General features: G+C 36.4%; 1 protein-coding gene across 2 annotated transcripts in view; it reads left to right on the top strand.

Annotated features, from left to right (window-relative positions):
* Positions 1–13,281, top strand: part of LOC117382438 (inositol polyphosphate-5-phosphatase A) — a 228,377-nt gene that overhangs the window by 138,939 nt on the left and 76,157 nt on the right. For both annotated transcript variants that reach the window (XM_033979617.2, XM_033979618.2), the window contains exon 9: positions 10,350–10,434. In XM_033979617.2, coding sequence (XP_033835508.1) covers positions 10,350–10,434 — 85 coding nt within the window. The remainder of the gene's footprint in view (positions 1–10,349; positions 10,435–13,281) is intronic.

Here is a 13,281-nt window from a genome sequence, read left to right as displayed (position 1 = left end):
GTATATGTGCAAAAAATATGCAAGGTAAATAGTTATACAAAAAAGGAGTAGTGTAAAGTACAATACAGCATTTATATAACAGGCAGTACCAGTGATAATTGTGATAATTCTGACATTACACAGTTTAACATTACAGTTTGAAGATGATTTGTGGCATTGTACAAACCAGTACTGTATTTCCAAAGAGGATAAACTCTATGGGATTGTTGGGTGATGTCAGAGCTGTTACGTCTTCTTTCAGGTTCAGTGGAATTGCAGTATGTGTTTTCTACCGCCCCCTGCTCACTGCAACAGCCAAAACTATGCATTTTGGGCCTATACTCATTTTTATATAGAGCTTAGGTTTAGTATAACTGTGAATCTGTGGAAATGTTACACTCAAATGTGATAAATATATTTATTAGACGTGAAGTAACTGGTTGAACGTAACAAAGTAAAAGAAGTAAAGTACCATGTTTAATATTTACTTAAGTATAGATACCTAAAATTCATACTTAAAGTGGATACTTTTTCCTTTTACTTCACTACATTTGAGAGCAGGTATCTGTACTTTCTACTTCACTACATTTTTGAACAGGGTTGAAAAGTAAAAGTATTTTTTTTATTATTGTTTGAGACCTGCTGAAAAGACTGAGGGGTTTATTTTTAACAAGTTCATAATTTGAGCAAACAAAAATACACTTAAATAAAAAACAGGTAGAATAAATTTGATGAATTCAGTTGTTTCTGTTGAACAAAATTCAGCACAAATCTTTATCAAAATTCCTACATTTGAAGCTTTATTAGATCTCAAAATCTGTGCAAAATACTTTTACTTTGTACACTTTATGTACATTTTTAAATGGGTACTTAAATACGTTTACTTAACTAGTCTTTTTTCTTGTGATACATTTACTTTGCTTCGGTATGTGTACATTTACTTAAGTAACAAAATTGAGTACATCTTCCATCACTGGTTGGAGTTGTTCCACGATTACTTACTTTAATATTTTGGCTGAAAAGAAGCACTATGGACATAGTTGCCTTCTTGCCAACAAACACTGCAAATTTTCCACTAACATTTTGTGGGCTTACTCCTGATCTTTAGTAACTATGTCACTATGATATTACACTTTTAATACAGGCACTATCCTGCTTTTGTCAATATTTTTTTAACATCTCCAGTTGATTTATTGGCGACTTGTTATTGGCTCGTCGACCTGAAGGCCACCAAAGCAGAGGTTAATCTGCCTCTTTCTCTCCTCTTTCTCCTCTCTCCCTCTCCTATCTCTTACCCCTCTCTCTGCTGACCTGTGTGTTCTTTGACTTAAGGCTGAATGAAAAGGAAAAGTCCATTTTGTACCAGGGTCATCTTCCCACATCTCTGACAAAAGACGGATAATTGGCTGTCACATTTTGGAGCGTTGAGTTAATTCTAGTTTTGTATTTTTTAAAAATGACAACGAACAGCTGAACAGCTAAAAACGTCAACACATACACGGAACAATTAAATATTCAAGGTGCATTATGTAACTTTTTTTTGGGTTGGGGTACTTGTCTCCATGGAGATATCATTACCTTGCCTGGAATGCTCCACAGTATGACTTATCTATCTTGAGGTGATGTTTTTATTACTAAAAATCCAGTTTAAAAAATGCATTCTTACTGTAAGCAGGGTAGCCTCTCCACAGATCTTAACTGCAACATCACCCGATTGTCCCTCGTGGAGATGGACACCCTACGTTGAAAAAGTCCAGGCAATTCCAAAGCATCTCCATGGAAACAAGCCTTCGCTAACTTTCCACCTGAAAAGTTACATAACGCACCTTCAAAATTCCAGTTATCATTTTAATCAACTCATTTAATTTCCATCTAAACCCTTTGTGATTTATATTATGGACTCTTGAAACTGTAAATGTCTGATTATTTCTCTACTTCATAAAGTTCGTACATCGTTTTTGACTCAGAATCGACTACTTTTTGAAATGTTTGCTCCTGAAGTTGGTAACGTCTGAGTGACTCCTCGTCTTGAGCATATCCCTCTCTTAAATACCACATTGTAGTATTTGTAACCTCTGCCTGTGTAACCTCTGAGTGACCGCGCTACATCCTGGTCCTGTCCTTGTCTCTGTGGGCGTTGGGTGGGACCGTCCCGTGAACAGGGGGACGACGGAGAGGCAGACCCCGGTGTCAGAGGTGCATTCTGGGGCCACCCTCAGTCCATTCACCCCCTCCTCCCCAGAACATTCTTCACAATGTTAACATTCTTCTAAATTCAACCACATTTGCGTAGAATGGCTCTGCGTGTCCAGCCCCGCCATTGTGTTGTGAGTCTAACCTGACCGGCCAAATTATGGTAAGTCATGGAGTCAATATACTGCTGACATGGCCCCCTCTTGCACCCTCATAATCTCACACAGACTGTCTATTACGACGCAGTTTAGCTGTCAATCACTCACCGTAATCTGGACTGCAGGCGTTGGAGGATGTCGGCCACTGGGAAAAAGTCAAAGCAAGAAGGTTGAGAAGAATTGTTTTAGTATATGGATTTAAGTGGTCCAGGAACTTACTAAAGATAGATCAATATATCGGTTGGCAAATATATCGGGCAGATATTTGGACTTTTTAGCGCATCAGCTATCAGCCTTAAATCTCCAGCATAGGCCGATATTTTGTTTTGGTTGATTGGCTGCTCAAAAAATACACACAAAGCTTTAAATTAACACTTAGCTGCACAAAACATGACACACAGCCCACTTATAGGTTTGCAGTAAATTTAAATCACATAATTTACGGAAAATCGTCTTAACATATCGGTCCAAAAGTATTGGCAGAGCTTATTGGCCATCAGTTGCTCCATATTCTAAACGATAGGTATCGGAATTGGCTCTGGGTCAGATCAGTGTGTAGTATCAATAGTATCAGTATCAGTAGTATCAATAATAATGTGTATTTTTGCTGGCGATAAAATCATCTGTGGTTGAAAAAAATCAAGAACTATTAACTGATTTAACATTCCAGGCCAAGATCATCTGTGTAAAGACAAAGCAGGTGATTTACTCTCTGCTAGAAAAGTTACATAATGCAGCTTTAAAGGGCCCATATTATGTTGTTTTCTGTTATATGTATATATCTCTGTTGTTTCCTCATCAAAAACATGTCTGGAGTTGTGTTTTGTTTCATTCACTCATGTTTAACGGACAGATCCTGCATATTTAGGCTGAGTTCTTCTCTCAAACTGAAAACACTTTGTTCCACTTTATGATGTCATCTGGTGATACAGGAAGTGCTCCATTGTGTTTTTAAACTCCAGACACCTTCACTAGAATCATTTGAATCATTTATTCAAATGAATAATTATTTGAATAAAGTAGAGATTTCCAATCTCTTCTTTACAAAAGGTAAAAGGTAGCAGTTAAGTTGAAAATTACCACTGCATGACATCACAAGGTGAAATAGAGCATTTTGAGCTTTGGAAATTAATATTAAAGGATTACTCAAAACACAACTCCAGGTATGTTTTTGATGAGGTGACAACATTATAACATGGCTTAAAGTTCACAGGAGTCAATTTTGCATAATATAGGACCTTTAAGTACAATATAACTCCAGCAGAGGGCGCAAGGACTCTAGCTGTTGGTGCATTGAAGACTGAAGCTGGTTAAATCAAGCTAAAAAGAAGAGATTGCAGGAATGATAAGGACAAGGATGATGATTTTAAACTTTAAAAATAGAGAGAAACTTTTTTGGTGTAACCCCAGACAGGCTAAAGATATAGTATTTTTCAAACATGTGCAAATATAATGACTATTTTGCTCATTTACTTTGCAGTTTTGATGAAAAAGAAGCATCATAACACAAGTACATTTAGTAGAATATAGGACTTTTTAATTGCTGCTAATCTAAAGACAAAGTTAAGTTGTATTAAAAATATATCTGTCAAGTTTTTACGCAAATCTTTAGACCTAAACTACTGAAGCATGGGTAAAAAATGAGCTTCCAAGGACCACCTGAGAGCAGCCGTACCCTGATTGGATTATTCTGCCTGGGCTTTTGTGTGACTGGTTTAAGGACCCTGGGAGCAGAGTCAGGGGCCGTGTTATAAATTAACGTCTGACCTCTGGTTTTGTGTGGGGCCGGAGTAAGAGCGGCCCATAGCCAGGGCGGGACGGCCCCCAAACGGAGCCTCTTTTTTGGGGTGTGACTGGCCCATGAATCCCGTGGAGCTAGCATGTTTATAGACTGTGTAAAGGAGTGAGTCTTTGTGGGGTGGTGTTATGGACAGTGGTACAGTTTGGCTGAGCGAGTCAGGGTGACGCTGGTGACGAAAAGAAGCAGACCCCCCACTGTCAAGACACTTTCTCAACCGCAACAAGGAGAGAGTAGTTTTCTATTAGTGGAATTTACAGATTTATTTTTCTTCATAATAATATAAGACTTAATAATGAACAAGAATTAAGGTGCTAGGGTATGGGTAGGTCTTTGTTCATGTTCTGTTGTTCTATTAAACGTGTAGTTATTTAGTAGTAAGTTGGACCTAGTTTTCCAATTTCATGAGATGCTTTTGTTGATTTTTTTTATTTTTATTTAATGATTATAGAACATGCAAACCTTGTTTTAAAATAGTATTAAGTGAAACTATGCAGAAGACACAGTAAAAAAAAAAAGCATGTTCAAATACATCAAAAATATTATGTTAAAGTATTTATTAAACTTGTGTCTGGTCAAGTATAGAGAACCACATAAAACCTGTAATGCATTCTTTCTATATAATTGCATTAGTTGTTTGTCTTTTTTTAATTGGTGGTTTTCAGATTTCAGAATGATGTTATATTTTCAGATTGGGGCAAGGGCCAGATTACCGTATTAACTACATTGTACTTTTCGATGAAATATCCAAAAATGTTGGACTAGATCATTTCTATTGTTTACTAGACTCACAAACTCACTATATCACAAAAAAAGGAGATTATATTAATTTAAGTGCCCCCATCTGTATTAAATATTATTGGCCTTTAGCGTGTTATAGAGTGTGATGTCATCTGAAACCCAGCAATATTCAACTAGGAACAACAAACAAAATGGCTGACAGTTGCAGACATATAAAAACTGTCCCATTGTCCCCCAGTCACTATTTTTTATATTGAGCCGTCACATTTCTGAACAGCTGGCTCCGCTGAGTGTACTGTAATGTTTATTGTAATGTGTCTATGCTTTTGTGTTGCTGTTGTCTGTCTTTGTATATGTCAAACGAGTCTTGCATTTGTGAAAAAGTCTAATGCATTCTGAAGCTCAAAAATAATAATAATTTTTAACATCAATTACCGGTATATCTGTACAAAAATCTAATTGTCTAACTTTTCTAACTTTTCTTTCACATTACACATTTTGAACCCACCACACACATAAAAAGTATTTTATCTTGCACCCAAACTAGATTCATACATATACTACATATACATTTTCTGCATACATTTTCAAGCACAATTTATCTTCCTTTTCAGCTCATTAAACTGAAAATTAAAATGATTTGTATCGTATTCCCCTATAACAGCCTGGAGAATAGGTCAACTTTCTCTGTCCCGGGTCACTGCGAGCACTTTAGCACGAGCTTGTGTAAACAGAGGCTACCTTCTGACCTGCTCTGGCACCTTGGTCCAGTCAAACAAAAGTGCGGCGTGTGAGCATTAGCTATGCCTGTTAACCGGTATTAGACATGGCTGTTAGCGGATAAAGCTAACACATGAAGTGAAGCAGAAAGAGCCTCAGACACAGTGAGGAGTCTATAGCCTCGCTCGCCCTGTCATGTCCAATTACACTGACTACAAGGCCCATTCACGTCCGCACCTGTCAACGCCGATCAATAGTTTTCAGTGTGATAACTTTACTTCAAAGTGTGGATAACATAATAGAAGGTAAATAGATTAACAGATTTTAAATAAAGATGATGGTGTAGATGCAAAGTTTAGCTCTGAAATAGATGGATTTGTTGTCTATTAAAAAATAAATAAATAAATAAATAAATAATAATAATCACCATAATAATAACAATAATAATAATAATAATAATAATAATAATAATAATAATAATAATAATAATAATTTACTGCAAAATATAGGCCTAGTTCAACTTTTCAAAAATATGAATAATCTAGTAATCTTGATTTTATTTATTTATTTATTTTTTGCTCTGATGGCCAGAACTCAGAGAATAGTTTACAACTACTTAATTCAGCTATAAATTGTTAAACTGTTTAGTTCATCACATTTTGATCTGATCTAAAATTCTGTTCATAATTGAATAGGCAAAATTGTCAGCCAAATGACCATATTTTTACATTTTTACAGTTTTAAAAATGTGGAAAACACAGCTAGTTTGTTTTAAACTGTGTGTAGTGGTCCAGAGCTATCCCTCACTTTCCGAGCACATTACTAAGAATTTAATTATTCACCAAGATGAGTTTATAAGCTTTTCACCACTACTAAGATGAACTAGCATGCAAATAGTGTTACTTCCTGCTTCGTGTGTGAGAAAAATGCACATAACAATCTCATTTTGACCCTCCGAACTGCTTTTATAATATATCTATCAGTATTTGGATGGAGGGCAAAGCAGATTTTACTTTATTAAATGAAAACTTGTGTACAGCCAGTTTAACGGGCCAGTTCCTTATCCCTCCTCAGTCTCGTCTTGTTTGTCCTCTGGTTTGTTTGGTTCCCACGCCTCTGTGCTGCTCTGACGTGGCTCTCTCAGTTTTACAGCTCAGTGTTCTCTCTCTGACAGCACAAACTGACCACTGCTGTTTGAATAGAGCCGTGTCTCTGAGCGCCGCAGCACAGGTCATACACAGGCTCCAGCTTCATTTGGACCCAGTAACAAATACACACTCTCACATAAAGATGTACAAACTAAACACACACGGCTAATGTTGTGTCATCTGGTTCACACGTGGAGTTTAAAATGCACTGAGGCTGGTTGGTTCATCAGTTTATTGTCCATTTCAGGTCATATAAGCTGCATGGATACAACTGTCCTGTTCACAACAACAGAAACCACAGATAAATGTTACAAAAGGAAGGTTTTAAATGGTATTCAATAAGTAACTCTGTGTAGGCTGGGTTGTTTTCCAAATGATTAGCCAGAGACTGCTATTTTGACAAACAAAACTAAGTGTGTCGTTAGTTAATATTTCTTTAGTTAAATTTGAAAACGATTATGTAATGTATTGTCTCTGTATATGATTGATAACATTTGTACAGTATTACCAAAAAATATTAGTTCCAATGTCATATAAATGTATTTTTATGTCATTTCATTAGGTTTCATCACTGTCTCTCCTCTCTTCCTCTCTCTTTTATTCCCTCTTTTCATCTTTTTGTCTGTCTGTCTGTCTCCCTTCCTCTCTCTGTCTCTCTCTCTCCCTCCCTCTCTCGCTACCTCCCTCTTTCTGTCTCTTCCTCTCTTACTCTCTCGTCCTCTCTCTGTCTCTCACTCTCTCCCTCCCTCCCTCCCTCTCTCTCTCTCTCTCTCTCTCCCTCTGTCTCCCTCCCTCTCTCACTCACTCTCTCTCTCTCCCTCCCTCCCTCTTTCTCTCTCTCCCTCTCAGTCTCCCTCCCTCTCTCTCTCCCTCCCTCTCTCACTCTCTCTCTCTACCTCTCAGTCTCCCTCCCTCTCTGTCTCTCCCTCCCTTCCTCTCTCTCTCTCTCCCTCTCTCTCGCTCTCCCTCCCTCTCTCATTCTCCCTCTCACTCACTCTCTCTCTCCCTCCTTCTCTCACTCTCTCTCTCTCTCCCTCCCTCCCTCCCTCTTTCTCTCACCCTGGGACCTACCACACAGATGCCGATGCTCCTGCTACTGTGTTCTTTTTTTTCTTTCTTTTTTACAGCCTCATAAATATATTGTTATCTGGGCCTTGGGAAGTCGGCCGTGAGATTTATCCACACGATTAGTGAAGGCGGTAGTGAGCCAAGCATCCCCCAAAAGCATTAATTACACAGGAGCCAGAGCAGGTCCACCTTAAGTCCCTCTTGTGCTCAGTACAAGTGTGAGCTAATGGAGACTTAATTATTTGACACTTAGTTGTGTTTTTAAAGCAATCCTGGCTCCACAATGAGAGTTTAATGCAAGAAACAGCATCGCCGTTCAGATGTTAGTATCTGAGTAGTTTTTAAAAATATATAAGTACACTATTTATGGTATATTGTCATGGTAAAAACGTATAATAATATCTGACATTTGAGCAAGGATTGTGTACTTATCTTGTATAACTTCAGGTAATAGAACTTGGACAATACCTGGTTTCAGCTCAAATTTTCCAATATTTTCAATACGAGTTATTGCAGTACCCATAGTACTTTTAATAGTAGTACTTTTTTGGTACTATACTGGTACCATTAAACAGTACCCAGCCCTACTTGAAATCTGAAAAATACATTGTTGTAATTAGACGTGGGCTATATTTATCAAAATGAAAATGAAAAGTTTTGAAGTAATTTATCAGTTTATTTTACTATTTCAATGATCATATTCCAAATATCTGTGTGTAAATGTTGCAACTGAGGTTCAAGTATTGCATAAAGAATGAATACACCATTAAACTAACCTAGAGTGTAGAATTTTTGCAGACTTTTAAATACTTATATATAGAATACTACATTACGATATACTACATTTTTATAGCACAATTTTGTATATCTCCTAAACTATAATTGCTGTATACTTTCCTTCCAGTAGTGTGTACCATTGGGAATCTATACTCTTTTCAAATTGCACCAAAAACCATTGAGGACATTAACACGACAGAATGCATTGCAAATAGTTTGGTTAAAAATACCCCGAGGAGGTTTTAAAGCGGCGTTATAACATAAATACTGTGTTTTGGGGTTTGGTTGCCAGATTTGCTGCTTCTCAGGCCAATTCTTAAATGGACACAAATGTTCACAAATGTGGCTTGATCAGATACGCAGAGGAAGTGGTGATATTAGATTAATGAATGGGTTTGATGCCGTTTGACTCTTTTGAAGATTTCGTAAAGTGCATTTTGCATCAAAGCAGATTATCAAAGCAAATTATTGACGAAGTTATTGGGTAATCAGATTACAGTGTAGGAGAATTGGCCTCAAAGTACTTCAAAACATTTCTGCTCATACAGGAGAAGAGATGTAACAAAATCTGGATTATTTATAGATTAAAAATGACGATGTTTTGGTAATTTTTGTTGATGGTTTGATTGAAAATTGTTGTCATTTCTCTTGATGCCTTAGTTAATCTGACAAAGGCAACAAGTGTAAAACATAAGTACAGAACTTGTTAACAAACCATTTTTAACTTTTGTGATGGCTAAACTAATTATAAAATAAATCAAATTGTAAGAGATAAATTTGTGAATAGCGAGTGCATGAGAATTTCAAATTATAACTTTTTTGGGAATCTGTTTAAAAAATCAGGATTGTTTATAGATTTATTAAAAATAAATTAATTTGGTCGGAAATGTCATTACTTCAAAGTAGATTTGGACAAACAAACAAACAAACAAACAAAAAACAGCCAAGTAAAACAAGCTGTCTGAGATAATATTACTTGAAATATTCCACAGTACCCCATTAAACTATGTATCTTTGCATCTATTATTAATTTGTATTTATATTGCTCAAAATTACCCTGAAAAACATGCATTCTTCTCCACAGATCTGACCTGTAACCTAGCTTGATTGTCTTCTTGGGGATACATACGTTTAATGCAATACTGTGTACATTCCAGGCAAAGTAATAACATCTCCATGGAGACACACAGGTGGCACACAGGGTTTTTCATGGTCTTGTCCTGTGTCTCTATGTTAAGACTAAATTGAAGAGTATAAAGTATAAAAGTGCATAAAAGTGTAAGTAATGAGTCGCTTTGTAATACTGATGCTGCTAAAAGTTTATATTGACCATAAAAAAAGCCCCTATTATTATTCACATCATGACAAACTATCAACTAGTGCAGCTACTTGGAGTTTTTTGTAATGAGTATTGCGATTATGATTTAGATTTGGGTGTAAAAAGTAGGATTTTGTTCATTTTACATTTTAAATAAGTTCGACAGAGAGGATATGAACTGATAAACTACTACAAAAACGTGTGTATCCGTAGACTGTGGACTATTAACCCAAATTCCCATAGTCTTCCCTGTAACTAGCACTTCAAATGTAGGTGTTTTAAGTGTTGTGTCCAGTAGGTGGTGCTGTCCTCTTCAGCATGTAATTACCAGAGATCAGAGGCACTAATTGCAACTGATGAAGCTGAAGTTTTCATTTTAATTTGTTTGCAAAATATCCTCACCGTGACGACTAAGTAATGATGGAAATATGATGTTTTCTTGTGTTCAGGATCACAGACCAGCGGTACGACAGACTGCCATTTTTCCTTTTTGGCGACTTCAACTTTCGGCTGGACTCGAAGCAGGTCATTGAGGTAAGTTTGCACACTGGACAAAGAATAACCCTGTGGTGAACCTTAATACTGTAGTGCTATTTGAAGTATATCTTGTTATTGTTGTAATATAGGCACTAAAATGTTAAATAAATGAATGTGTCGCCCTTTACCATTGAAATGTCGTGTTAAATAAATGTATGCAATCTTATGTATTTGGTTTGGATCAACATGAAGCAATTACATGGAAAGAGTTTATATGATATATTTATTTGGGTCAATATTTCATTTTCATATATTCTAAAGCTGAGATATAATTTTAAAAAGTTATGCATTTTAACATGAATTTTCCAGTGACTGAATTTTTCGTTTATAAGATTTTTTAGATTTTTTTTAAGTGGGTTTTGGGTTTTTTATTGTCACAAAATTGAAAATGATAGTTATTTTTGTGCAGTGTTTGTTTAGTATGAGTTTTATTAACTACTGATGCACGCTGGTCACATAAGCTCATTGGTACATTACAGTATTTACAATATTTCAATTCACTAGATTAAAAACCAGATTAAAAAACTAATACAATAAAAAATAAAAATAAAAAATGGCAGAATCTGCACCAAAACACAATACTTTTATAACCTCTATCTTGTCTATGATAGTTAACGTCTTATTTTCTTGTCCAGTGAGGTTCTTCTGGTTTTCTGTTTGTTTATTTTAATAGATTCTTTTTCCAGACAAAGGTTTAGTTTGTTTTCATACCTGACAGTTTCGACCGCTCGCTCGCGATCATCCTCAGAGTGGTCACGTGACGTTTAAATCAGCTGACCAGACACGTCACGGCGACATCACATGACCACTCTGAGGAAGGACCGCAGAATACACAATATTTGTACACTTTTACATAATAAGATGAACACATGTGTAGTATTCGAATGGTGAGTTTAGATTCAGTTGAGATGAAATTCAAGCTTATTTATGTAAGAATTTCTACTTATTTTCAACAGTAATATATTGTATTAACTATTAACCTGTGAATACATTTAACACTCAAGGTTGACCTGATGTTTCCCCTTTTCTCTACCATCTCTGCACACTGATGAGATGAGCTGTGGAGGCTTTTTAGCAGGAGCAGCATTTATCCGTCAGCATTTTAGTCACTGCTGTTTCGTTTTAGCTCCCGTCTCGGTCGTTAAACGCTTGACTGTGGCCTGCCCAGCTGTGTTTGCCCAAAGTCTCTCCAAGTGCATTGTTATGTTACGGTTACTATTCACTTTTGCCCTCCTCTCCTCCCCTTCTCCCCCCGCTCCTCACCCGCGCCTCACCCGCTCCTGCCCCCTCCTCTCCGGGTGCAAATCAAGCCAAAGGTGCAGTTGCCAAGTCTGCTTCTTTATAGCGACTTTGGGCTTCTTTTTTTGTAGTCGTTTGCAGATTTTGAGAATGTTGTTTGTGGCACTTTTGGGAAACATATTTAATTGTGATTTTGTTGTATTGGCAATTTATGTTTTAATAAAAGATTTCTGTTCAAAGTTCACCTTTTAAAGCATTCAGAAGAATTAACAAAAAGACTGGAATATGAACTGACAATCTAACAGCAGTGGAAGAAGTACTTAGTTCTGTTAAGTAAAAGTACAGATACCAGAGCAAAAACTTAAAGAGTACAAGTAAAAGTATTTTGCTCTGATTTTGAGGCCATATAAGGCTTCAAATATACTGAACAGAACAAACCAGTTTTTATTCCTACATTTTAGTTTGCTCAAGTTATGAACGTGTTAAAAAATAAACCCCTCAGGTTTTTTTTCAGCAGGTCTCAAACTATCAAAAAGTAATCCATTTTTAAATTTACAGACCTAAACTTCAGGATTTGCAGTTTTTATGCAGAAGAAGTCAGGACATTTTGTTGTTTGTGGAGGAAATGATGGTACTTCTGTAATTGTATCCTAATTTTCTCGTTGCATTCATTCAAACTGTGAGTTTGATTGCGATTAATCTTGAAGCTCTGTGTTTACATCATTAAAGGGGTGATTTTTATCCTTTTGTTTCAGCTCTATTCACCTTTCACATTCATAGACTTGGACCATATACAGTCTATGGTAACAACTGTAATATTAAAAATTAATTAAACTGCATGTGACAGGTTAGACTAAATATTTCACTACAATATATCATTATACTTAAGGTTTTTCTAAAAATCTTGCCTAGTTTTTCTACTCTTTAAATTTTGGTGACATTTATCATTTTACTTCCTGGTTGGACTCAGGCAGCAGATATGGCGTACGTAGAGGTAATTCTGTAACTGTACCTGGCAACCATAATGTTAACAAGGGCAAAAATGTCTGAAATTTACACAGTAGTTATGATTAAATTGATCAAAATAACTGGCAACACCTTGATTTTTTTTTAAATCAAAGTTTAAACTATGAGAAAAATACCTTTCTTGTGCAATAATTGTCTTTGCATTTTGGATGGAGCTGTTTGACAGTTGATGACATAGGAAGAGATATTGTGTTTTAGAATTCACTGCTACTTCCTGTATTTTCCAACTTTTTGTTTTGTACTTTTCACAAATTGTCTGTTGGCTGATGTAAAACTATGATAAATATTTACCACAGGTACTGTCCCAGTAAACCAAGTCATAATTACAAAAATAAATGAATCTGTCAAATGCACTTTAGCTAGAGCTTGGGTCACTTGTTTGGCTTTTTTCAGGGCTCGGTTGCTTATTACGCTCTAGAGATCTGGCAACCCTGTGTGCAGTCATCATTGAGGCCTAGTAGAAGCAGTAAAGAGACCACCATAGAGCGTGTTGCAGGCTTGAGATAGCAGCCACTTGTTTGGGCCAATGCAGAAGTAGACAATAGCTCTCAAGTCACTGGGCCTGTTCAAGGTGTGGCT

Source organism: Periophthalmus magnuspinnatus, chromosome 15 (assembly GCF_009829125.3).
Source record: "Periophthalmus magnuspinnatus isolate fPerMag1 chromosome 15, fPerMag1.2.pri, whole genome shotgun sequence".
NCBI classification, from domain to species: domain Eukaryota; kingdom Metazoa; phylum Chordata; class Actinopteri; order Gobiiformes; family Gobiidae; genus Periophthalmus; species Periophthalmus magnuspinnatus.
Note: the sequence above shows the minus strand (reverse complement) of the source record. Positions and strands in the feature narration are given on the sequence as shown.